At 48.9% G+C, this 27,218-nt stretch overlaps 1 protein-coding gene across 3 annotated transcripts in view; it reads left to right on the plus strand.

Moving 5' to 3' along the window:
- Nucleotides 1-27,218, plus strand: part of WDR83 (WD repeat domain 83) — a 188,316-nt gene that overhangs the window by 111,343 nt on the left and 49,755 nt on the right. For all 3 annotated transcript variants that reach the window (XM_069231831.1, XM_069231832.1, XM_069231830.1), the window contains 3 exons: nucleotides 19,132-19,258; nucleotides 19,947-20,014; nucleotides 20,603-20,711. In XM_069231831.1, the coding sequence (XP_069087932.1) occupies nucleotides 19,132-19,258; nucleotides 19,947-20,014; nucleotides 20,603-20,711 (304 nt within the window). The remainder of the gene's footprint in view (nucleotides 1-19,131; nucleotides 19,259-19,946; nucleotides 20,015-20,602; nucleotides 20,712-27,218) is intronic.

The raw sequence follows: 27,218 nt of genomic DNA on the forward strand, positions 1-27,218 counted from the left end.
GATGTCATCTAAGAAGACGGGGTTAAAGCTGTGTGGTGTTTGTCATCATGCTATGTGGGTGACGTACCCACACTAGGTATGTCTCTGGTGCCTCGGCAGGAACCACGACTCGAAGTCGTGCTCTGACTGCCGGGCCATGGCCCGAAAGCTTTGAGCGAGGGGTCTCTAAAGCTCATGGCAGCCTGGCAGTCGACTTCGTCAGTGCGCCTCCTCTGAGGTCACGGTCCTGCTCAAGGAGGAGGTCGCAGGACTGCTTCAGGAGCCCCAAGTCGTCTTTACCCCACTCGAGGTCCTTGGGGCACTCAGGGAAGAGGCACAAGAAGTCCAAGCGGACTTCGCTATGCCTGTCAGCCGACGAGGCATCTCGGGCACATCAACGTTCCAAGCATGGTTCCGCAGAGCCGTTGCCAGGGCAGACTTCGCGTCTTCCCCTTATCTGAGAGCCGGAGCAACCCCCGCTCAAATAAGACTTTTACGAAGCCATGCACCTCATTTTTTAGTGGGCTGCCCTGCAGGTGGGTCTTTGGACCCTGCGTTGCCAGCAGGGGCCCCATCGGGTTCGATGCAGGTGGCTTTGGTCTCTGTGCCATTGGGGACCCCAGGATCCGATATTAGATCCAGGCAGGTGGCAGTTCTTCAGTCTACCTCCTTTGGAGCCGGGCCCGATGTCGACGCTCCCCCCACCACCTGCGCCCACCGGTGGTGGAAGCCCCATCCTCATTCCTGATGATTTGGAGCCAGAACGACATTGTACGATGCAGATTCCGACTTTGGTGGCACCGACTAAGCCCATATCAGTGCCTGAGGCTTATTTAGATCAGCCAGGAGTGGAAGGGGTCTGAGGACCCTTTGGAATATGGATTGGAGGAGCAGGACTAGTATGAGGATCTAGGGGAAGCCAGTGGACTGGATACTTCTCCAGATGCTGGTATGCTCTCACCTCCTTCTGTGGATATGGAGGAGGGAGCATTGTATGCCATGGTGGTGTGTAGAGCAGCTGAGGTCTTGGACCTAGACTTGCCTATGGTGCCGGTCAGGACTAACCTCCCGTCAGAGGTGCTTCAGCTGGGGGTTGCTACATTGGGGCTGATGTTACCCTTAATGAAGCCCTTACAGATGTCTTACTGGCTACCTGGTCCAAACCCAGCACGGGCTCCTGTGAATAGGACAATTGGCCGCAGCCATCGACCAGCTCCTACAGACCCTAGTTTCCTCACCCAACACCCCACCCCAGAGAGCTTGGTGGTCCAGGCCTCCACTTCCCATGGTGCCTTCCCTTCCGCTCCCCCGGATAGGGAATCCAAGAGGCTGGACCAACTTGGAAAGACGTTTTCTTCCTCCTGCTTGGCATTGAGGTCGGTAAACACCTCATGCCTATTGGGCCGTTTTTCCCACACTTTATGGGATACAGTGGCACAGTGCTGTCCCAGGTCCCGGAGGACGTATGGGACACTCTCACCCAAGCTGTCAAGGATGGGAGAGATGCAGCCAAGTTTACCATCCGGTGTGGCATGAACACGACAGACTTGCTGGGCAGGGTGATTTCTTCGAAAATGGCCCTTTGTTGCCATGCCTGACTGCGTACCTCTGGCTTTTCGGGGGATGTCAAGGCAAATCTGATGGACATGCCTTTCGATGGCTCACGCCTTTTTGGTGAGAAGGCAGACTCTGCACTTGAGTGGTTCAAGGACTCGTGAGCCACTGCCAGACCCTTGGGCCTCTTGGCGCCCTTTAGCCAGAAGGCTGTCTATTTCCCCTTTTGAAGCTTCAGGAGGGGCAGGGTACCACGCCATCCACAGGGTAGTCCCAATCCTCCAGCCTCACAGCACCCAGTGCGAGAACCAGGATCGTGGTACATTCAGACCCAGGGGGTCTAGCCAGAGGTCAGCCACCACCCAGCCCCCCTCTTCCACAATGCCCAAGCCCTCCTAATATGTTTCTGCAAGACCATGTTCGCCCAGTTGGAGGGAGGATTCAATATCACATCCCTCACTGGCAGTCCGTAACATCGGAGATCATACAAAAAGACTATTCCCTCCCCTTCCAATCTTTCCCTCCCTCAGTCCCTCCATTAAAAGAACGGCTGATGGAGGATCATTTAATCTTGCTCCACGCGGAAGTTACGGCTGCCTTGGCCAAGGGAGCCATAGAAAGGGTCCCAATGTCAGAAGTAGGCAGTGGTTGTTACTCCCACTACTTTCTGATTCCAAAGAACAAGGGTCTTCGCCCTATCTTGGATTTGAGGGACTTCAATTGCTTCCTCAAAAAGGAGAAATTCAAGATGCTCACTCTAGTTCAGGTCTGGTCTGCCGTAGACCAAGGAGACTGGATTGTAGCATTGGACTTGCGGGGTCTGTATTTTCACATCTCCCATCCTGCCCGCCCATAGGCTTTACTTGCGGTTCAAGGTGGGCCACAAGCACTTTCAGTATACCGTGCTCCCTTTCGGTCTCACCAATACCCCTCGGGTGTTCACCAAGGTGATGGCGGTGGTAGCGGCTCATCTGATAAGGTTGGGGGTTTCAGTCTTCCCCCTACCTCGATGACTGGCTGTTGAAAGCTTCTACGCCCCAGGCTCTCGTCACCCACCTTCAGACTACGGCGGACCTCCTGCATTCGCTGGAGTGCACTTTAAACATACCGAAGTCACACCTGACTCCCTCTCAAAAGCTCCCTTTCATCTGGGCTATTCTGGACACAGTGCAGCTGCGGGTTTATCCTCCCGAGCAGCAAGTCCAGGATATTCAGGTTATGATACCGATGTTTCAGCCTTTATCTTGGATTCCGGTGAGACAGACTCTGAGGCTGTTGGGACTCATGGCCTCCTGCATCCTGCTAGTCAAAAATGCCAGATGGCATAAGAGGGCTCTGAAGTGGGACCTGAAGTTCCAGTAGACTCAGCATCAGGGAAATCTTGCAATCGCGGTTCAGATCTCGGAGGGAACTGCAAAAGACCTGCAGTGGTAGTTTTTGAACTGCGATTGGGTGAAAGGCAGACTCCTCTCCCTTCCCCAGCCACATCTCTCAGTAGTGACATGCATCTCATCTGGGATGAGGCGGCCATTTGGGAGAGGTGGAGAACAGGGGTCTCTGGTCTCCGGCAGAATCTGGATTCCATATCAACTTATTGGAGCTCTGGGTGATCCAGCTAGCATTGAAAGCATTTCTTCCTGTTGTGAAAGGGAAGATTGTGCAGGTGTTCATGGACAACACCACCCCAATGTGGTACTGCAACAAGCAGAGCGATGTGGGGGTCGTAGACCCTTTGTCAGAAGGCTCTGCATCTCTGAACATGGCTGGAACAGCAGGGCATAACCCTGGTGGTTCAACACCTAGCAGGTTCTCTGAACGGCAGGGCCGGTGAACTCCGCTGTCAGGTGGCGCAAGGACTTTCAGCAGTGGGGAGAGCCTTGGTTAGATCTGTTCACCTCCGCAGAGAATGCGCAATGTCAGCAGTATTGCACGTTGGAGTTTCCAAGGCCGCAATCGCTCTGCAACACTTTTCGGCGCGAGTGGAGTTCAGGACTCCTGTACGCTTTTCCGCCAATATACCACACCTGCCGAGAGTTCTCAAGATCAAGAACGACCGGGCCCAAGTCATCCTAGTGGCTCTGGATTGGACACAGAGTCTGGTATCCCGAGCTTCTCAAAATGAGCATCAATCCTCCGATCAGGCTACCCCTTTGGGAGGATCTTCTGCCTCAGCAGCAGGGGAGGGTTCTCCACCCAAACCTGTCAACCCTGCGCCTTCATGCGTGGAGATTGAGCAGCAGCAGTTGATGGCTTTTGACATTCCTCCCGAAGTCTGTAAAGTTATTTGCCAGCCAGGCGTCCCTCCACAGTATAAGCCTGCCGTCGGAAAAGCTTTGTATATTATTATACAGAAAGCTCTATTGACCCTCTTTCTGCTTCTCTTTCTGATATTCTTCTCTTCATTCTTTCCCTAGCTCAGCATGGTTCTTCCTTGGGACTCTCAAGGGCTATCTTTCTGCCTTATCAGCATTTCTTTGGATGCCTGACCAGCCTTCTTTGTTCAGATACCCCATTGTACATAGATTCCTCAAAGGGCTTGTACATATGTTTCCCCCTACGCCCTTTGTTACGCCTCAGTGGGACTTAAGTCTTGTCTGCACTTTTCTGATGTGTGCTCCCTTTGAGCCTTTGCACAACTGTCCCCTCGGGCTGCTCACCATTTAGACAGCCTTCTTAGTAGCAATAACATATGCCAGGAGAGTGAGTAAGATGCAAGCCCTGTCATCAAAGCCACCGTATCTCACTATCTATCCGAACAAGGTGGTTCTCAGAACTTGTGCCTCTTTCCTCCCCAAGGTGGTGGCCCCATTTCATCTGGGTCAGAACATCACTGTGCTCACTTTCATTGCTCCACTGCATCCCTCTAAAGAAGAGTAGCGACTCCATCGACTAGACCCAAAAAGAGCGTTGTCGTTCTACCTTGACTGCACAAGAGAGTTCCGGGTGGATGACCAACACTTTGTGGGGTATGTTAAAGCAAAGAAGGGTCGGACAGCGCAGAAGCGAACCATTTCGCGCTGGGTCGTTATCTGCATGAAGATATGCTACACATTGGCCAGTATGCATCCCTCTGAGGGCTTGCGAGCTCATTCTGCCAGGGGGCAAAGCTGCTACCACTGCGCTAGCTCAAGGCGTACCAGTCCTGGAGCTCTGTCAGGTGGCTATGTGGGCATCTTTGCACACGTTTGCAAAACATTACTGCCTGGACAGTCTGGTATGAAGAGACGGGCACTTAGCCCTTTCAGTCCTACTGGGCTTCTTAGTGTAAGGAATAGTATCCACAGCCCACTGCCATGAGGTCATGGCTTGGGTATATATTCAAAGGTAAGGAATCTGCAGCTAGAAGTCTCTATCAGGTGAACAAGTTACTTTCCTTCGGTAACGCATTATCTGGTACAGACTTCCGCTGCAGATTCCTTACACCCACCCATGCCTCCCCACCCTGCAGATATGTCTAGTAGGGTTAGGGTTTATCCCTTTTCAGGGCCCTTGTTTTGCACAGACACATATTGGTTGTGTCCATGGAAGTTTTGTGGATGAAAGAACTGACATTTGCGCACCAGGTGGTGCCTTTATAGGTGACTGTGATGTCCCAGGCGGCTCCAATGACACTGACGGAGCCACGTGGAGCCGTACGAAGCATGCGGATCCAAACGATGTCACCCAACGGCGCGCACCAGGTATTGCTCAGCAAAAAGATTCTGGATTCAAAGTGGATGCCAGGGAATTAAAAGGTAAGGAATCTGCAGCTGGATAGTCTCTAACAGATTATGTTTTACCGAAGTTAGCCATAGAAGGCATAACGCTATGAAAAAAACAGAAGAAAGTAATGCAGATTAACGATATACTTAGTCTTTAGAGGGCGTTTTTAGAGCTAGCAGGCCTACTGCAATGATATTACAAACAAGCCCTTTAAAGCAAAACTTTTCCCAGCTGTATAACAAAAGTTCTAGCCGTGAGAAAGCTTAAAAGACACTGAATGGTGAGAGGGGTTACTATTTTGGGTTCGACCACTAACCTAGTGTGGGGACCCAGAGAGAATGTAGACAGTGTTTTGAAGATGGTCCCATTGTACCAGGACCACCACAGGCTGAGTAATGAGCAAAAATGTTTTGTAAAAGTAATGCCCTGCAAAGCATTATGGGGCAAGTTTCCATGCCACTAATATTTTAGTATTTTGATATGATTGTAATGCGTAGAACACCACAATGTATAACTATATAGTTAGTGCTTAGAGGGCATAACCACACAAAAAGAAAATAGCATTAAATAATGCAGTGTAACCATATATTTAGCCCCTAGAGGGCGTAGTGCTTTACACGTTTTAAAGGTTAGCAGGTCTATAGCAACAATATTACAAACAAGGCCTGTGAAACACAAGCTATTCACAGCTGTAAAACAAAAGATCCAGCCATGAGTGCTTAAAAAGACACTGAATGATGGGAGAGGTTATTATTTTAGGGTCCTCACTAACCTAGTGTGGGGACCCAGAGATGATGTAGAGAGTGAGCACATTGTGCTGAACGTTTTGTAGTTGGTCCCAGTGTCCTATGACCACCACAGACCTAGTTATGAGCAAAAATGTTTTGTAAAAGTAATGCATTATGGGGTGAGTTTCCAGAGTACAGTGAATATTGTAGTATCGGCTCTCCTGCTGTGCCGGAAGGGCCGGTTTCGCTTTGAGGATTTCTGTTTTACGTAAAGCATTTACTAATTTCAAATGTGTAAAGGGGATAGCCACAAGAAATAACTCTGATTGGGTAACCTTGAACAATGTGACCAGCGCTCCAATATCGATGATTGAGTTCACGCTGTTGTGCTTGTTCGCACTGAGTGCCAAGGCCGCCATGAGGCACGAAGTGGCGAGACAAAAGAAATAAAATAGTTTGCCCATACTGAAGTATATTGGCAATTGTGCAATAATCCATGTAACCAGGGTAGTCTGCAAGGCGTGACAAAAAACGTAATGCATTTACCAATTATATCAAGGGATTTGTGAAAGGCAAGCCCAGGAACGAATGAAAGTGATGGGCATGTGATGGGTGTGTTTAAAACCCCACAATACTTACAACAGGTCAAAGCGCTTACGTGGTGGGCCTAAAAATGAATGAATATATATATACATATATATATATATATAATTGCGGGGAGGACAGGGTAGAAAAAGATAAAACCGTTGGAATGGGGGATTTCATTTGGTTATTTAGCTTCAAGAGCGGTTCTTTCTGTGAAGGGCAGATTGTCCTGCACCTTTCAGACCTGATACTCAGCAAGTACAAGACAAAAGAACAGGCACCTGCTAAGCTTGTCTGAGGGAATGTAAACGTGCGACTTCTCAGACTTCTATCATGTGCTCTTCTCAGTAATATTATTAGATGGGTTATTCCATGTGATGTGCAAGGCAGTCCCCTTGGGTAGGGACACCTAGAAGTCTTGGAGTATTAGCCATAGTTCCCTAGTTAATCTAAGTTTCAAGCAGAGGTAAGTGAGGTGCATTGTAAATCACGGAACTTCTGGTGTCCATTAATGAATTATATCTGCGTTTAGACATAAATGTTCTTTGATCTAAAGCACCGGGTGGCCATCTCTGAAGGCAAAAACAAAGAGAAGATGAAAGAATAAGGAAATCTATTGTAAAAATAATAGATCCTGTTTAAAGAAGAGGGGAGTAAGATACCCCATTATAGAGAAGTTCTTAGATCATAAGAGTATTTTAAATTCGGAAGGGGGTGGACCAGCCCATTTATTTTTGCCCTCTAAACTCCACTCCGAGAACCAAAAATAAAATGTATAATCACCCAATCATTTGCAACTTTTGTCTTTTTCATTGTTAAGCCAGCAATCAGTTTTTCATCTATGGTATTTTGCTTATTTTGAAAAACACCTTAAAGATATAGCACTCTTACTTCTGATAAAAAGAAAAAAAGGACAAGTCACAGCACTCTCTATCTGTTTTGTTCACTCTGGAAAGGAGGGAAAAACCAAAGCATTGAAAGTTCAAGGGTCATTTGTGTGTATTTCTTGGACAAGCCTTGTGTCTCAGCTGGTGCGGTGCTGTCCCTTAAAGAAACATGTTACGTACTCCCACCTTAAGTAATGCCGCACCCTTACAGCAAATGCAAGCCAACTAAGTACTATGGATAGAGGAAGAGAAGAGTTTTGCTGCCAGTGCTCTATAGCTACAAGTACTCCTGGAAGAGTTTAAGATTCTCTTCACAGGGACACACACAGGCAGTACAAGGAAAAAGGGAACACTCTCAAGCTGATATCCTAGCTATGATATTCTAATTATCCAAAGATGTTGTCATATTCTGTGGCATCCTGCTAGTATGGGTCTGTGACTGGTGAAGTCTTCTAGCAGTACTAAACCGTCCCTTATCAAGAGGCTCTTCCTAAACTCACTCCACTTTTGTAGGAATTCTTTCCATTTGTTTACTGATTTGCAGGACATCAATTTGTCTTTGTAACCCATCTCCCTTTACCAGGTCATTACTTCCCTTGAACAATAAAGTGACTTATGTAGTGGTTATTGAAAATGAAATGGCTGAATCTTCTAAAAGGCAATGGATGCATAAAGGTTGTGTGGGTTAGGGGATAATTTGTATAAGACAAAGGAAGGTCATTTAGTATTTTGTGAAACTGTAACATTGCTGTAACTAAGTAGTTCTCCAACTCAGACCAATCCACAGTTCCCTAACTCTTCTAGACCTGACAGAACCACTTGAATTGCAAAGACTGAGACCCATCCACCACAATGGTGCCGGTTAAAGAACATCAGATTACATGCCTTCCTGATTGCAGAGTTCGTTTTTCTTGCTTGGGGGACACATTAGTGCAAACTTATTGTAGGAAGTTGGCTCTGTATGTGCTATTTCAAAGTAAGGAATAGCATGCACAGAGTCCAAGGGTTCCCCTTAGAGGTAAGATAGTGGCGAAAAGAGATAATACTAATGCTCTATTTTGTGGTAGTGTGGTCGAGCAGTAGGCTTATCCAAGGAGTAGTGTTAAGCATTTGTTGTACATACACATAGACAATAAATGAGGTACACACACTCAGAGACAAATCCAGCCAATAGGTTTTTGTATAGAAAAATATCTTTTCTTAGTTTATTTTAAGAACCACAGGTTCAAATTCTACATGTAATATCTCATTCGAAAGGTATTGCAGGTAAGTACTTTAGGAACTTCAAATCATCAAAATTGCATGTATACTTTTCAAGTTATTCACAAGTAGCTGTTTTAAAAGTGGACACAGTGCAATTTTCACAGTTCCTAGGGGAGGTAAGTATTTGTTAGGTTAACCAGGTAAGTAAGACACTTACAGGGCTTAGTTCTTGGTCCAAGGTAGCCCACCGTTGGGGGTTCAGAGCAACCCCAAAGTCACCACACCAGCAGCCCAGGGCCGGTCAGGTGCAGAGTTCAAAGTGGTGCCCAAAACGCATAGGCTAGAATGGAGAGAAGGGGGTGCCCCGGTTCCGGTCTGCTTGCAGGTAAGTACCCGCGTCTTCGGAGGGCAGACCAGGGGGGTTTTGTAGGGCACCGGGGGGGACACAAGTCCACACAGAAATTTCACCCTCAGCGGCGCGGGGGCGGCCGGGTGCAGTGTAGAAACAAGCGTCGGGTTCGCAATGTTAGTCTATGAGAGATCTCGGGATCTCTTCAGCGCTGCAGGCAGGCATGGGGGGGATTCCTCGGGGAAACCTCCACTTGGACAAGGGAGAGGGACTCCTGGGGTCACTTCTCCAGTGAAAGTCCGGTCCTTCAGGTCCTGGGGGCTGCGGGTGCAGGGTCTCTCCCAGGCGTCGGGACTTTAGGTTCAAAGAGTCGCGGTCAGGGGAAGCCTCGGGATTCCCTCTGCAGGCGGCGCTGTGGGGGCTCAGGGGGGACAGGTTTTGGTACTCACAGTATCAGAGTAGTCCTGGGGTCCCGCCTGAGGTGTCGGATCTCCACCAGCCGAGTCGGGGTCGCCGGGTGCAGTGTTGCAAGTCTCACGCTTCTTGCGGGGAGCTTGCAGGGTTCTTTAAAGCTGCTGGAAACAAAGTTGCAGCTTTTCTTGGAGCAGGTCCGCTGTCCTCGGGAGTTTCTTGTCTTTTCGAAGCAGGGGCAGTCCTCAGAGGATGTCGAGGTCGCTGGTCCCTTTGGAAGGCGTCGCTGGAGCAGGATCTTTGGAAGGCAGGAGACAGGCCGGTGAGTTTCTGGAGCCAAGGCAGTTGTCGTCTTCTGGTCTTCCTCTGCAGGGGTTTTCAGCTGGGCAGTCCTTCTTCTTGTAGTTGCAGGAATCTAATTTTCTAGGGTTCAGGGTAGCCCTTAAATACTAAATTTAAGGGCGTGTTTAGGTCTGGGGGGTTAGTAGCCAATGGCTACTAGCCCTGAGGGTGGGTACACCCTCTTTGTGCCTCCTCCCAAGGGGAGGGGGTCACAATCCTAACCCTATTGGGGGAATCCTCCATCTGCAAGATGGAGGATTTCTAAAAGTTAGAGTCACCTCAGCTCAGGACACCTTAGGGGCTGTCCTGACTGGCCAGTGACTCCTCCTTGTTGCTTTCTTTGTTCCCTCCAGCCTTGCCGCCAAAAGTGGGGGCCGTGGCCGGAGGGGGCGGGCAACTCCACTAAGCTGGAGGGCCCTGCTGGGCTGTGACAAAGGGGTGAGCCTTTGAGGCTCACCGCCAGGTGTTACAGCTCCTGCCTGGGGGAGGTGTTAGCATCTCCACCCAGTGCAGGCTTTGTTACTGGCCTCAGAGTGACAAAGGCACTCTCCCCATGGGGCCAGCAACATGTCTCTAGTGTGGCAGGCTGCTGGAACTAGTCAGCCTACACAGACAGTCGGTTAAGTTTCAGGGGGCACCTCTAAGGTGCCCTCTGGGGTGTATTTTGCAATAAAATGTACACTGGCATCAGTGTGCATTTATTGTGCTGAGAAGTTTGATACCAAACTTCCCAGTTTTCAGTGTAGCCATTATGGTGCTGTGGAGTTCGTGTTTGACAGACTCCCAGACCATATACTCTTATGGCTACCCTGCACTTACAATGTCTAAGGTTTTGTTTAGACACTGTAGGGGTACCATGCTCATGCACTGGTACCCTCACCTATGGTATAGTGCACCCTGCCTTAGGGCTGTAAGGCCTGCTAGAGGGGTGACTGACCTATACTTGCATAGGCAGTGAGAGGCTGGCATGGCACCCTGAGGGGAGTGCCATCTCGACTTACTCGTTTTGTTCTCACTAGCACACACAAGCTGGCAAGCAGTGTGTCTGTGCTGAGTGAGAGGTCTCCAGGGTGGCATAAGACATGCTGCAGCCCTTAGAGACCTTCCTTGGCATCAGTGCCCTTGGTACAAGAAGTACCAGTTACAAGGGACTTATCTGGATGCCAGGGTCTGCCAATTGTGGATACAAAAGTACAGGTTAGGGAAAGAACACTGGTGCTGGGGCCTGGTTAGCAGGCCTCAGCACACTTTCAATTGTAAACATAGCATCAGCAAAGGCAAAAAGTCAGGGGGCAACCATGCCAAGGAGGCATTTCCTTACACAACCCCCCCCCCAAACGAAAGAGGATGAGACTAACCTTTCCCAAGAGAGTCTTCATTTTCTAAGTGGAAGAACCTGGAAAGGCCATCTGCATTGGCATGGGCAGTCCCAGGTCTGTGTTCCACTATAAAGTCCATTCCCTGTAGGGAGATGGACCACCTCAACAGTTTAGGATTTTCACCTTTCATTTGCATCAGCCATTTGAGAGGTCTGTGGTCAGTTTGAACTAGGAAGTGAGTCCCAAAGAGGTATGGTCTCAGCTTCTTCAGGGACCAAACCACAGCAAAGGCCTCCCTCTCAATGGCACTCCAACGCTGCTCCCTGGGGAGTAACCTCCTGCTAATGAAAGCAACAGGCTGGTCAAGGCCATCATCATTTGTTTGGGACAAAACTGCCCCTATCCCATGTTCAGAGGCATCAGTCTGCACAATGAACTGCTTAGAATAATCTGGAGCTTTTAGAACTGGTGCTGAGCACATTGCCTGTTTCAGGGTGTCAAAGGCCTGTTGGCATTCCACAGTCCAGTTCACTTTCTTGGGCATTTTCTTGGAGGTGAGTTCAGTGAGGGCTGTCACAATGGATCCATATCCCTTCACAAACCTCCTGTAATACCCAGTCAAGCCAAGGAATGCCCTGACTTGAGTCTGGGTTTTTGGAGCTACCCAGTCCAGAATAGTCTGGATCTTGGGTTGGAGTGGCTGCACTTGGCCTCCACCTACAAGGTGTCCCAAGTAAACCACAGTTCCCTGCCCTATCTGGCATTTGGATGCCTTGATAGAGAGGCCTGCAGATTGCAGAGCCTTCAAAACCTTCTTCAGGTGGACCAGGTGATCCTGCCAGGTGGAGCTAAAGACAGCAATATCATCAAGATAAGCTGTGCTAAAGGACTCCAAGCCAGCAAGGACTTGATTCACCAACCTTTGGAAGGTGGCAGGGGCATTCTTTAAACCAAAGGGCATAACAGTAAACTGATAATGCCCATCAGGTGTGGAGAATGCTGTTTTCTCTTTTGCTCCAGGTGCCATTTTTATTTGCCAGTACCCTGCTGTCAAGTCAAAGGTACTTAAGAATTTGGCAGCACCTAATTTATCTATGAGCTCATCAGCTCTTGGAATTGGATGAGCATCTGTCTTGGTGACAGAATTGAGCCCTCTGTAGTCCACACAAAACCTCATCTCTTTCTTTCCATCTTTGGTGTGAGGTTTGGGGACTAAGACCACTGGGCTAGCCCAGGGGCTGTCAGAGCACTCAATTACTCCCAATTCCAGCATCTTGTGGACTTCCACCTTGATGCTTTCCTTAACATGGTCAGATTGTCTAAAGATTTTGTTCTTGACAGGCATGCTGTCTCCTGTGTCCACATCATGGGTACACAGGTGTGTCTGACCAGGGGTTAAGGAGAAGAGTTCAGGAAACTGTTGTAGGACTCTCCTGCAATCAGCTTGCTGTTGGCCAGAGAGGGTGTCTGAGTAGATCACTCCATCTACTGTGCCATCTTTTGGGTCTGATGACAGAAGATCAGGGAGAGGTTCACTCTCTGCCTCCTGATCCTCATCTGTTACCATCAACAGATTCACATCAGCCCTGTCATGGAAGAGCTTAAGGCGGTTCACATGGATCACCCTCTTGGGGCTCCTGCTTGTGCCCAGGTCCACCAGGTAGGTGACCTGACTCTTCCTTTCTAGTACTGGGTAAGGGCCACTCCATTTGTCCTGGAGTGCCCTGGGAGCCACAGGCTCCAGAACCCAGACTTTCTGCCCTGGTTGGAACTCAACCAGTGCAGCCTTTTGGTCATACCAAAACTTCTGGAGCTGTTGGCTGGCCTCAAGGTTTTTGGTTGCCTTTTCCATGTACTCTGCCATTCTAGAGCGAAGGCCAAGTACATAGTCCACTATGTCCTGTTTAGGCTCATGGAGAGGTCTCTCCCAGCCTTCTTTAACAAGGGCAAGTGGTCCCCTTACAGGATGACCAAACAGAAGTTCAAAGGGTGAGAATCCTACTCCCTTCTGTGGCACCTCTCTGTAAGCGAAAAGCAGGCATGGCAAGAGGACATCCCATCTCCTTTTGAGTTTTTCTGGGAGCCCCATGATCATGCCCTTTAATGTCTTGTTGAATCTCTCAACTAAGCCATTAGTTTGTGGATGGTATGGTGTAGTGAATTTATAAGTCACCCCACACTCATTCCACATGTGCTTTAGGTATGCTGACATGAAGTTGGTACCTCTGTCAGACACCACCTCCTTAGGGAAACCCACTCTGGTAAAGATACCAATGAGGGCCTTGGCTACTGCAGGGGCAGTAGTCGACCTAAGGGGAATAGCTTCAGGATACCTGGTAGCATGATCCACTACTACCAGGATATACATATTTCCTGAGGCTGTGGGAGGTTCCAGTGGACCAACTATGTCCACACCCACTCTTTCAAAGGGAACCCCCACCACTGGAAGTGGAATGAGGGGGGCCTTTGGATGTCCACCTGTCTTACCACTGGCTTGACAGGTGGGGCAGGAGAGGCAAAACTCCTTAACCATGTTGGACATATTGGGCCAGTAGAAGTGGTTGACTAACCTCTCCCACGTCTTGGTTTGTCCCAAATGTCCAGCAAGGGGAATGTCATGGGCCAATGTTAGGATGAACTTCCTGAACAGCTGAGGCACTACCACTCTCCTAGTGGCACCAGGTTTGGGGTCTCTGGCCTCAGTGTACAGGAGTCCATCTTCCCAATAGACCCTATGCGTTCCATTTTTCTTGCCTTTGGACTCTTCAGCAGCTTGCTGCCTAAGGCCTTCAAGAGAGGGACAGGTTTCTTGTCCCTTACACAGCTCCTCCCTTGAGGGTCCCCTTGGGCCTAAGAGCTCAACCTGATAAGGTTCAAGCTCCAAAGGCTCAGTTCCCTCAGAGGGCAGAACTTCTTCCTGAGAAGAGAGGTTCCCTTTCTTTTGCTGTGTTGTAGTTGGTTTCCCAACTGACTTTCCTGTTCTCTTGGTAGGCTGGGCCATTCTTCCAGACTCCAGCTCTACTTGTTCACCCTGTGCCTTGCATTGTGCTCTTGTTTTCACACACACCAGTTCAGGGATACCCAGCATTGCTGCATGGGTTTTTAGTTCTACCTCAGCCCATGCTGAGGACTCCAGGTCATTTCCAAGCAGACAGTCCACTGGGATATTTGAGGAGACCACCACCTGTTTCAGGCCATTGACCCCTCCCCATTCTAAAGTAACCATTGCCATGGGATGTACTTTTCTCTGATTGTCAGCGTTGGTGACTGTGTAAGTTTTTCCAGTCAGGTATTGGCCAGGGGAAACCAGTTTCTCTGTCACCATGGTGACACTGGCACCTGTATCCCTCAGGCCCTCTATTCTAGTCCCATTAATTAAGAGTTGCTGTCTGTATTTTTGCATGTTAGGCGGCCAGACAGCTAGTGTGGCTAAATCCACCCCACCCTCAGAAACTAGAATAGCTTCACTGTGGACCCTGATTTGCTCTGGGCACACTGTTGATCCCACTTGGAGACTAGCCATACCAGTGTTACCTGGATGGGAGTTTGGAGTGGAACCTTTCTTGGGACAGGCCTGGTCTCCAGTTTGGTGTCCATGCTGTTTACAGCTATGACACCAGGCCTTTTTGGGATCAAAGTTTTTACCCTTGTACCCATTGTTTTGTGAAGAGGCTCTGGGCCCACCCTCCTGTGCAGGTTTTTGGGGGCCTGTAGAAGACTCTTTACTATTTTTAGTTTTGGCTGTCTCATCACCCTTCCCCTGGGGAGTCTTTGTGACCCCTTTCTTTTGGTCACCCCCTGTTGAAGTCTTGGACACCCTTGTCTTGACCCAATGGTCCGCCTTCTTTCCCAATTCTTGGGGAGAAATTGGTCCTAGGTCTACCAGATGCTGATGCAGTTTATCATTGAAACAATTACTTAACAGGTGTTCTTTCACAAATAAATTGTACAGCCCATCATAATTACTTACACCACTGCCTTGAATCCAACCATCTAGTGTTTTCACTGAGTAGTCAACAAAGTCAACCCAGGTCTGGCTCGAGGATTTTTGAGCCCCCCTGAATCTAATCCTGTACTCCTCAGTGGAGAATCCAAAGCCCTCAATCAGGGTACCCTTCATGAGGTCATAAGATTCTGCATCTTTTCCAGAGAGTGTGAGGAGTCTATCCCTACACTTTCCAGTGAACATTTCCCAAAGGAGAGCACCCCAGTGAGATCTGTTCACTTTTCTGGTTACACAAGCCCTCTCAAAAGCTGTGAACCACTTGGTGATGTCATCACCATCTTCAAATTTTGTCACAATCCCTTTGGGGATTTTTAACATGTCAGGAGAATCTCTGACCCTATTTATATTGCTGCCACCATTGATGGGTCCTAGGCCCATCTCTTGTCTTTCCCTTTCTATGGCTAGGAGCTGTCTCTCTAAAGCCAATCTTTTGGCCATCCTGGCTAACAGGAGGTCATCTTCACTGAGAGCATCCTCAGTGATTTCAGAAATGTGGGACCCTCCTGTGAGGGACTCACTATTTCTGACTAACACAGTTGGAGACAGGACTTGAGGGGTCCTGTTCTCCCTATTTAGGACTGGAGGAGGGACATTGGCCTCCAAGTCACTAATTTCTTCCTCTGTGATGTCATCATCAGAGGGGTTGGCTTTTTCAAACTCTGCCAACAGCTCCTGGAGCTGAATTTTGGTAGGTCTGGAGCCAATGGTTATTTTTTTGATATTACAGAGAGACCTTAGCTCCCTCATCTTAAGATGGAGGTAAGGTGTGGTGTCGAGTTCCACCACATTCATCTCTGTATCAGACATTATTTTGCTAAAAGTTGGAAGACTTTTTAAAGAATCTAAAACTGTTTCTAGAATCTAATTTCAAACCTTTAACAAACTTTTAAACTCTAAAAGACAATGCTAAACAGGGACTTAACACACAAGGCCCTAGCAGGACTTTTAAGAATTTAGAAAAATTTTAAATTGCAAAAATGAACTTCTAATGACAATTTTGGAATTTGTCGTGTGATCAGGTATTGGCTGAGTAGTCCAGCAAATGCAAAGTCTTGTACCCCACCGCTGATCCACCAATGTAGGAAGTTGGCTCTGTATGTGCTATTTCAAAGTAAGGAATAGCATGCACAGAGTCCAAGGGTTCCCCTTAGAGGTAAGATAGTGGCGAAAAGAGATAATACTAATGCTCTATTTTGTGGTAGTGTGGTCGAGCAGTAGGCTTATCCAAGGAGTAGTGTTAAGCATTTGTTGTACATACACATAGACAATAAATGAGGTACACACACTCAGAGACAAATCCAGCCAATAGGTTTTTGTATAGAAAAATATCTTTTCTTAGTTTATTTTAAGAACCACAGGTTCAAATTCTACATGTAATATCTCATTCGAAAGGTATTGCAGGTAAGTACTTTAGGAACTTCAAATCATCAAAATTGCATGTATACTTTTCAAGTTATTCACAAGTAGCTGTTTTAAAAGTGGACACTTAGTGCAATTTTCACAGTTCCTAGGGGAGGTAAGTATTTGTTAGGTTAACCAGGTAAGTAAGACACTTACAGGGCTTAGTTCTTGGTCCAAGGTAGCCCACCGTTGGGGGTTCAGAGCAATCCCAAAGTCACCACACCAGCAGCCCAGGGCCGGTCAGGTGCAGAGTTCAAAGTGGTGCCCAAAACGCATAGGCTAGAATGGAGAGAAGGGGGTGCCCCGGTTCCGGTCTGCTTGCAGGTAAGTACCCGCGTCTTCGGAGGGCAGACCAGGGGGGTTTTGTAGGGCACCGGGGGGGACACAAGTCCACACAGAAATTTCACCCTCAGCGGCGCGGGGTCGGCCGGGTGCAGTGTAGAAACAACGTCGGGTTCGCAATGTTAGTCTATGAGAGATCTCGGGATCTCTTCAGCGCTGCAGGCAGGCAAGGGGGGGATTCCTCGGGGAAACCTCCACTTGGACAAGGGAGAGGGACTCCTGGGGGTCACTTCTCCAGTGAAAGTCCGGTCCTTCAGGTCCTGGGGGCTGCGGGTGCAGGGTCTCTCCCAGGCGTCGGGACTTTAGGTTCAAAGAGTCGCGGTCAGGGGAAGCCTCGGGATTCCCTCTGCAGGCGGCGCTGTGGGGGCTCAGGGGGGACAGGTTTTGGTACTCACAGTATCAGAGTAATCCTGGGGTCCCGCCTGAGGTGTCGGATCTCCACCAGCCGAGTCGGGGTCGCCGGGTGCAGTGTTGCAAGTCTCACGCTTCTTGCGGGGAGCTTGCAGGGTTCTTTAAAGCTGCTGGAAACAAAGTTGCAGCTTTTCTTGGAGCAGGTCCGCTGTCCTCGGGAGTTTCTTGTCTTTTCGAAGCAGGGGCAGTCCTCAGAGGATGTCGAGGTCGCTGGTCCCTTTGGAAGGCGTCGCTGGAGCAGGATCTTTGGAAGGCAGGAGACAGGCCGGTGAGTTTCTGGAGCCAAGGCAGTTGTCGTCTTCTGGTCTTCCTCTGCAGGGGTTTTCAGCTGGGCAGTCCTTCTTCTTGTAGTTGCAGGAATCTAATTTTCTAGGGTTCAGGGTAGCCCTTAAATACTAAATTTAAGGGCGTGTTTAGGTCTGGGGGGTTAGTAGCCAATGGCTACTAGCCCTGAGGGTGGGTACACCCTCTTTGTGCCTCCTCCCAAGGGGAGGGGGTCACAATCCTAACCCTATTGGGGGAATCCTCCATCTGCAAGATGGAGGATTTCTAAAAGTTAGAGTCACCTCAGCTCAGGACACCTTAGGGGCTGTCCTGACTGGCCAGTGACTCCTCCTTGTTGCTTTCTTTGTTCCCTCCAGCCTTGCCGCCAAAAGTGGGGGCCGTGGCCGGAGGGGGCGGGCAACTCCACTAAGCTGGAGGGCCCTGCTGGGCTGTGACAAAGGGGTGAGCCTTTGAGGCTCACCGCCAGGTGTTACAGCTCCTGCCTGGGGGAGGTGTTAGCATCTCCACCCAGTGCAGGCTTTGTTACTGGCCTCAGAGTGACAAAGGCACTCTCCCCATGGGGCCAGCAACATGTCTCTAGTGTGGCAGGCTGCTGGAACTAGTCAGCCTACACAGACAGTCGGTTAAGTTTCAGGGGGCACCTCTAAGGTGCCCTCTGGGGTGTATTTTGCAATAAAATGTACACTGGCATCAGTGTGCATTTATTGTGCTGAGAAGTTTGATACCAAACTTCCCAGTTTTCAGTGTAGCCATTATGGTGCTGTGGAGTTCGTGTTTGACAGACTCCCAGACCATATACTCTTATGGCTACCCTGCACTTACAATGTCTAAGGTTTTGTTTAGACACTGTAGGGGTACCATGCTCATGCACTGGTACCCTCACCTATGGTATAGTGCACCCTGCCTTAGGGCTGTAAGGCCTGCTAGAGGGGTGACTGACCTATACTTGCATAGGCAGTGAGAGGCTGGCATGGCACCCTGAGGGGAGTGCCATGTCGACTTACTCGTTTTGTTCTCACTAGCACACACAAGCTGGCAAGCAGTGTGTCTGTGCTGAGTGAGAGGTCTCCAGGGTGGCATAAGACATGCTGCAGCCCTTAGAGACCTTCCTTGGCATCAGTGCCCTTGGTACAAGAAGTACCAGTTACAAGGGACTTATCTGGATGCCAGGGTCTGCCAATTGTGGATACAAAAGTACAGGTTAGGGAAAGAACACTGGTGCTGGGGCCTGGTTAGCAGGCCTCAGCACACTTTCAATTGTAAACATAGCATCAGCAAAGGCAAAAAGTCAGGGGGCAACCATGCCAAGGAGGCATTTCCTTACACTTATGGATGAACAAATTGCTATGGTTAGATGGTCCACGTGGCGATAATTGTTCACCAGAATTGCTCTCACTGTATCTGTGGGGGCACTTTTGGTGAAAATGCTATTCCAAGTCTGTGGTGAACTTGATTTGACAGGTGGGCTGGCCACTCAAGCCATTTGCCGGATCACCCAGAAACCTGTAAATGATTCCCAAAGTGTTTAGAAACTTAAGATGTGGGATGTTTGCACTCATTCAAGTGAGTTTGAGGAAAAGGTGACAAGTGCACATTCTTAATCTTGGTGATGTGTTTTATGTACCAGGTTCCATTGATTCGACCATCAGGTGCTGGGATTGTCGTTCACGCAGGCCAGATCCTATCCAGATCATGGACGAAGCGAAAGATGGAATATCCAGCATCAAGGTGACAGACCACGAGATTCTGTCTGGGTGAGCTGTCCATAGGCTGCTACCTTGCTTTACAGTCAGCAGATCTTTTGATTATACATAGGGGCAAAAAGCTTACAAGAAAATCACCTTTGCAGGACTCCTTGTGTAGGTAGCAGTGAGGACAATGCATTTATTTGATTTAGGGGAAGCTGGTTTCTGACTGCTTTCAGTTTGAGCAGAAAGGAGATACGAGACACAAAGAAATACAGATATATACACAGGATGGCAGTTATACTGGAGGTGGAGAAGCTGGGATTAGAACTCAGGTTTTCTTGTTCCACAGGCGCAGGTTAGTCAGTGGATCACATCTCTATCAGATGCTTTTAAGTCGGTACTTCTAGACTTTTCATCTTAATATTTGAGAGTCCATCTCATTGTGAGCAAGGATGCATTTATGCAGTGTTCTCAATTATGTTGGAATGGAGGTACAAATCAATGTGTCTGTACAATTGCAACCACTCCTTCCAGTCTCATTCTGCTGCACGAGGATAATCTGTAAAGAAAGGCACAGCTAAAGCCGACCCATTCTCTGGAGTGGTGTGACTAGTTCAGTTGTTTTCTTAATTTTAATGCTTTGCAATGAAGACTCGTGATGCAGCTCCTGTGACACAAGTGTAGGATCTTGAATTCTTAGAACAGCTGCCTTTGTTATCCCTTTAACACCCTGTTTGCCCTCTTTTCTCTATAGATCTGTAGATGGGCAGATACGGCGCTATGACCTGCGCACAGGGGAGATGTGTGCAGACTATGTTGGAAGTAAGTGCATGTTCTATTTTAGCCTAAGAGACTTGTAATGAATAATAAAGCACCTGTGTTCTGCAAAGCTGATCTTTTACCAGGAAGGAGAGGTTGCCTTTTATGAGCACCTAGGCAAACCTTTATATTGGCAGTACTTAGAACAGAGATCCAAGCTTGCAGCACACCTGTTGAATAAAAGTTCTTGCCTTCACTTTATCTCTCAGGAGTGTACATGTAAGACTAGATCTCTTCGGCCAATGACCTATTGTTACTAAACAGTGAAGAACAGATCAAACAATGATCAGTGCCTCCCACTGCACAGTTGTAAGGGTTGGATGTTGTGTGTCATATCAGCAGGTTACTTCTTTTTGTAATCATTCACTGATATTCAAAATATTTAATAATTGTCCAATCATGTATTTGTTTTCACTGTTGTAGTTCTGATACGGTTACTTAAAGGCCGCAATGCATTCCCAGGTGAAAACCTTTCTTCAGGGAACTCCTGTTCCTTTTCCTTGGCCCATTTACACAGAGTTCATTTTGCCTCATGCATGACTATTCATGTACTGCAGACTAAGAGTGAATGTCTGGTTTCTCTGCTTCCAGGTCCCATTACCTGTGTGAGCTTCAGCAAGGATGGTCAGTGCTCCCTGGCTGCCAGTCTGGATTCCACCCTTCGGCTGCTGGATAAAGATACAGGCGAGCTGCTGGGAGAGTAAGAGCATGCCTTATACATGACCCTTACCGCACATTTCTACGTGATCACCAAAATACAGATAGGAATGCATGTTTACCACTACTTTCTCCCCCAAAAATCTTATGTTTCCGCTTTGAATGCGGTGAGCAATAGTGCAGCCTTCAAATGGTATGCCATGATAGGAGGGTTTATGTTCTATGCAGTTTTGTAGTGTGAACCTTTTCTAGATTCACATGTTGGCTCAGCCCCACTGCATGTGTGTGTTGTTACCTGTTGATGTTTCCCTTTTGATACCATTTTAGCTGGCTTCCAGCCTTTAGAGGCTGATGACTTTCTTTGACGTTGGGCCCCTAATCCGGCACCAACATGGTTTCCTTGGTGTTTTCCTCTTTGTCACTGGACACGCCAAGGTCCTTGAGTGAGGTCTGCTTCTGTGCTGCAACTGCATCATTGTGTGGTGTTCACACATCTGTTTCTCCCTGATCTTCAGGGTTTTGGGCAGAATTCGGTGCATGCTTCCCAAAACCTTGGTGCTGTGGTACTTCAGTAGGCAGAGATTGTAGACCTTGTGAGGATCTTTTTGTTTTTGTGCAAACCTAGCCACAGATGGTCCACTGTTTTTTCTTTTTTTTTTAAGCCACGCTGGCATTTAACCCAAGTTTTTCATTATACCTTGATGTTCTGTTAACTTTTGCTCAGCTGTCCAGACTTTCCATTGAAGATCATCTGATGCAACTCTCTGACCCTTTGGTAAGTCTGGTAAGTCGTACCATAAGAGAAGTCATCAAAAAGGTCTTTGAGTTCTTGCATCTGTCGGCTGATGAGACGCAGGAGCTTTGGCATTCCAGGCCTGATGCCGGGGTAGAGCCTCAACTCCTCCTTGAATTTCTGGGAGTCGGAGCGATCCCTGCCCAAACTTAGAGTTCTCTAATGCCATGCGCCTCATTATTGGGTGGGCTGACTCCTCCAGTGCACCTTCAGGTCCTGAGAAGTTGGCAGGGGCCCCATCTGATTCCACTCCATTGGCTCTGGCTCCAGTTGGGTCCCAAGGATCCTTTCCTGGATCCGGACCGGCACAGGCCATACCATCTCATCATTCCCCAGCAGCGGCTACGATGCCAACTTTCCCAGCACCACCAGCGGCACCATGCCCATTCTAATACTACACTCCAATATGGAGCCGGAGGGGTGTCAATTGTCAACGTTTCTGGTGCCATAAGGAGGGTTCGGGAGGTGTTTGTTGGGGAGGGGGGTTGGTGGAGGGAAGCTGAGGGATGATGTAGGGGAGGAAAATAGTGGGGGGAATCACTGGGCACTGAAGAAAATAAGCCGTCTGAAGACCCCAATATGAACTGGTTTAAGGAACTGTGTGAAGCCAGTGGACTGGATACTTCTCCAGTATGCTTTCTTCCTTCCCTGTGGCTACGAAGGAGGGAGCTTCATTTGCAATGGTGGTACGGAGAGCTGTTGAGGTCCTCGACCTTGAACTGCCTTCGGTGGCAGTCAAGACTATTGTCTTGATGGAGGTGCTACAACCAGGATTTCCCCCCTTGAACGGCTGCTCCCATTTAACAAAGCCCTTACTAACATCCTTCTGGTGACCTGGTCCAAACCAAGCATGTGGGCTCCCATGAATAGGACAATTGCCAGTCACCACCGTCGCACACCGGGCGACCCAGACTTCACACCCAACACCTTACCCCAGAGAGCTTGGTGGTTCAGGCCTCTACATCCCATGTAAATCCTGCCACATTCTGTCCCATACCCTCAGGCAATGAATCTAAGAGGCTGGACACTTTGGGTAAAAAGGCGTTTTCTTTCGCAAGCCTGGCATTGTGGTCCATGGAACACCGCATGCCTTTTGGGCTGCTGTTCCCACGCTCTGTGGGACACGGTTGAGCAGGTGCTGCCAACGGTCATGAAGGAGGCCCGGGCTATGCTCTCAGGCTGTTGCCGATAGAGATGCAAATTTCATCCTCCATTGTGGACGTGACCCGTCCAACTCTCTGGGCAGAGGGGTTTCATCGACAGAGGCCTTGAGGAGCCACACCCCGTTGAAGACGACTGGCTTTTTGGGTGATGTCCAATCATCCCTGATGGACATGCCCTATGATGGCTCCCATTTCTGTGGAGACGAGGCGGATTCAGCGCTGGAGCTCTTTAAAGACATCTTGGCTAAGGTCAGGTCCTTAAGTCTTTCTTTGCCCCCACCACACCTACATTCAACCTTTCGCTCCTTTTGGGCCTAAAGAAGGGGCTTCCAGCGTGCCAGTACCCTCCCAGTCACCATGACACGCATGCTCCACAGCCTCTGCATGGCCGAGGGCACAGTACCCACAGACCTCGTGGGTCAATCCACCACCTCCCTGGCACCCACAGCGTCCAAACCCTCCTAATCTGCCCACACACCATTATGGGCATCCAGTTGGGGGCAGGATAGGTATCAGCTGCCCCTTTGGCAGTCCATAACATTGGACAGGTGGGTTTTGCAGATCGTCGGAAGGGGCTACTCCCTACCCTTCTTGACCACCCCTCCCCCAATGCCACCATCTTACGCCAGGCTGACGGAGGATCATCTTTTTTTCCCCACACTTTCTTTATTAAGTTTTGAAGCATACAGATTATACATTGACAATGGTATTATCACACAAGACCTGTAATACAGTGAAAAATGCTAGTGACAAACTCAGATTCACAAAAGGTAGGTGTGAAGCTACTCCAAACAGGAAGCAGTAAAGTGAAAGTGAAAGGGAGAGCAATTCAACCACTGTCTTTCAGTGAAACATTTAAACAATGCAAGTACCCACTGTAACCTCTTTCCCCCAAACGTCTCCAAACAAAACAAACCACTACATAATGTGCAAGAGCAGAGTTGCCACTATAGCTATTGGGTGGGGAGCGGCGACTGTGCAGGTGAAGAAGTTGTCACGGTTCAAGCATGAGAGAGGTAAGTGGAATTCATATGGTCGAGGAGTATCAGACCTGGAAGAGGTGGAGCGCCCTCATACAGGTAGGACTAGAGAAAAATGGGAGACCTGAATAACGGACGCACACTAAGGGTCCCCACACAGTCAAAACATTTCGTAGTGTCTGCAATGACAACTGCCAAGCATTCCATCCTGAGTCCCTGCCACAGGCGGGCATTCCACTGCGACATAGAGGGGACATTAGATTTCTTCCAGGCTGTAGCTAGGGCCATTTTGGCTGCTCCCAGGCACAACCACAAAATCTAATGCCTCTCCCCGTCCCCCTACACCCGCCCCCATCACCCCCCACGATGTTTGGTCTTTAAGGGACTTGTCTCGGAGGCCTAGGAGAACAAATTCCAGAGTGTGCAGAAGGGGTAGCCCAGAATATCCCTCATCTCTGCTAAAATCTCAGTCTAATATGGTTGTATTGTTGGGCAGTCCCACCAGATGTGTCTAAAGTCTCCCAGTAACCCACAGCTCCTCCATCGTTCTGACATGTCTGGGAATAGTTTCTGGAGTTTTACTGGGTGTATATACTAGTCAAAGAGCACCTTATAGTGAGCTTTCCTTAAGACAAGTGAACGATTAAACTCGGTGATGTCTCTCCAAAGTTTGTGCAATTGTTCCTTAGTGATCGGGGATCCGAGTGTTTGTTCCCAGAGTGTCATATGAGGAGGAGTAAAGGCACTGGTGGTAGAGGACAGGAGTGAGTAAAGAAAGGAAATACAGCCTCTGGCCCTCCCTGGCTGCTGCACAGATTTCTGTGTGGGAAGAATGTCCCTGGTGGCTTCTAACCGTAATGTTGGCTGGAGTACCAAGTGTTTCAATTGTTTGTAATAGTAAATCTCTAAGGCAGGTAGTTGAAAGTTATGGTGGCAGTTATCAAAGGTGAGTATATCCCACCTATGGAAGAGGTCTGATACAGCAAGGTATCCGCCCTCCTGCTGCAAGTCGAAGGGTCCCGGTAGTAAAGCAGGTTTGGAGGCTGCATTATAGTGCATAGTGGTATAAGAAGAGGAAAATGTTGCCAGATCATGTGAACGAGTCACATTGTGCCCGCCTTTTAGAGTGGTATTGGTCGGAGTGCTTAAATAGGCATTGAGTGGTCGGTCTTGTTGGGTTTCCACAGGACGTCCCAAATTGTTCTACCCATCACTGCTCTTTCTGTTTGAAGCCAGCGTTTGTCGGATTCCCTTAGGGACCACCTTGAGATTGCTCTTAGTTGAGTCGCTTTATAGAACAGTTTAAAATTTGGTAAGGCCAATCCTCCTGTGTCCCAGGGGTGTGTCAACACTCTTTTGTTTGTAATCATTGAAGGCATAGAGGAGAAGAAATCCCCAGAGATTCCAATGGGGAGACCCTGAAAGAGATATAAAAGTATTGGAAGCATTGTCATCTTTACTGCATTAATGCAGCCGAGCCAAATCAAGAATAGTTGGGCCCAGTGTTTAAGGTCAGTCTTTTGTTGACGCAGTAGGGATGAGTAGTTTGCATGTAGAGGTCAGCTACTTTGGGGGTCATTTTTATCCCCAAATGTCTTTTTCAACCCACTGAAAGGGGTTGGAGGCTATCTTTCCCATTTCTCTTGTTGAGGCAGTCAGGTTAAGTCAAAATTAATCTGATAGAGGTTTCTAGTTGCAGATGCCTTACCTTAGAATTTCTCAGGCGTCAGCGTGCAGGGGTACCAGACTGTCAGGTGGCGTCAGTTGCCTCCAGGTCTGTCGTCGGCGATATGCGCACCAGGCACAATGTTGCACTACCCCGGCGAGCTAACATCAGTTCTTTTCTTTCCATGCCAACCAGTACTGATCCGAAGAAGAGCTACCCTTCTGTCACTTTTTGACTGTTTTTTTTTTCGACTTTTGTTGAAGATATTTTGAGTGTCTATGTTCCTCATGCGTTGAGGAGGTCTTCACGTAAGATCAGGTTCAAGCCTTGCGGTTCCTGTCATCTGGCAATGTCTGTGACAGATCCACACCTTGTGTGCTTGTAGTGTCTGGAACACACCAAGACACGAAGTCATGCTCCGAGTGCCAGGCCCTGAATCCGAAAGCTTTGAGGGAGCATTCCCTAAAGCTCCTTGCAACCCGGCACTCTGCTCCATGTCACTCCTGATCTTAGTCAAGAGGAAGGTCCCAAGAAAAGTCACAGAACCACCCCCGTCATCATCGTCCCACTACAAGTCCTACAGACGGTTGATTAAGTTGAGGCACCAAAAAGTCAAAGGACAAGCGTTCTTCGACTTGACCTTCTCCGTTGGCTGACAAGATGAGGGAAAAGGAGCATAGTTATTCTAGGCCTTCGTCCTCGCAGCCTGTGTCGGCTCTGCTCCTCCCCAGGTTTCCTGGAGCCATAGCAACTGCTGCTCAACAGAGTTTTATGAGGCCACGCACCTCCTCTTTGGGCAGTCTGACTCTGCTGGAGCACCTTCAGGCCAGAGGGGTCGCCAGGGGCACCATTTGGTTCCGCACTGGTGGCTTCAGCCTTTGCTCCGTGGGCACCCATGGATCCGTTCTGGGGCTGAACTGGCAATGGTCATACCACCTAGGCCTTTCCTGACACCAGTTCCAACGTTGATGCTCCGGATGCCTCCCAAGCCCCAGGTGGCGTTGACTCCATCCTTATTCCCAACTCAGACGTGGAGCTGGATTAGCGTCACACAACTTTGCCAGGGGCCTTGCTCTCAGTCAGATCCTGATCCTGATTCTTATTCTTATGGGTTTGGGTATGGTGAGTGGTGGGAGGGGTCGCTGGACCCTTTAGAATACCAGCTCCAAGACCCTACGGACTGGCGGATGGACCTGGGTGTGAGGCCAGTCATCTGGATACTTTCCCTGACACTGGCATGTTTTCCCTCCCCTACTGTGGCTGCGGAGGAGGGACCGTCCTATTCAGTGGTGACGCGAAGAGCGGCCAAAGTCCTGGACCTCGAGCTATCTTCGGTGGCAGTTAGGGTTAACCTCCTGACAGATGCTTCAACCTAGGGCTTCATCCTCTGAACCTCTTTTGCCCTTTAATATGGTCCTTATAGATGTCCTGCTCGGTACCTGGGCCAAACCCAGCACAGGGACTCCTGTGAACGGGACAATTGCCTGCCACCATAAACCTGCTCCAAATGACCCAGCATTCCTGATGCAAAACCCCACCCCTGAGAGCTTGGTTATCCAATCTTCTATGGCCCAGGGCGCATTCCTTTCTGCACCCGTGGATTGGCGAATCCAAGAGTCTGGACCAACTTGGGAAGAAGATGTTTTCTTCCTCCAACCTGGCATTGCTGTTCGTGAACACTGCATGCCTTTTAGGCGTTTACACACATACTTCATGGGGCACGGTCGCACAAATGCTGCCACAGGTCAAGGAGGAGGCCCAGGCCATTCTCTCGCAAGATGTTCCTGAAGGGAGATACGCTGCGAAGTTCACAATCAGATGTGGTCTGGATAGGACCGACTTTCTGGGCAGAGTGGTTGCATCGACAGTGGCCCTTAGGCACCCCGCATGGTTGTGGACGTCTAGCTTTTCGGGGGATGTCCAAGCGATCCTTCTGGACATGCCTTTT

This window comes from Pleurodeles waltl, chromosome 4_2 (assembly GCF_031143425.1).
Source record: "Pleurodeles waltl isolate 20211129_DDA chromosome 4_2, aPleWal1.hap1.20221129, whole genome shotgun sequence".
NCBI classification, from domain to species: Eukaryota; Metazoa; Chordata; class Amphibia; order Caudata; family Salamandridae; genus Pleurodeles; species Pleurodeles waltl.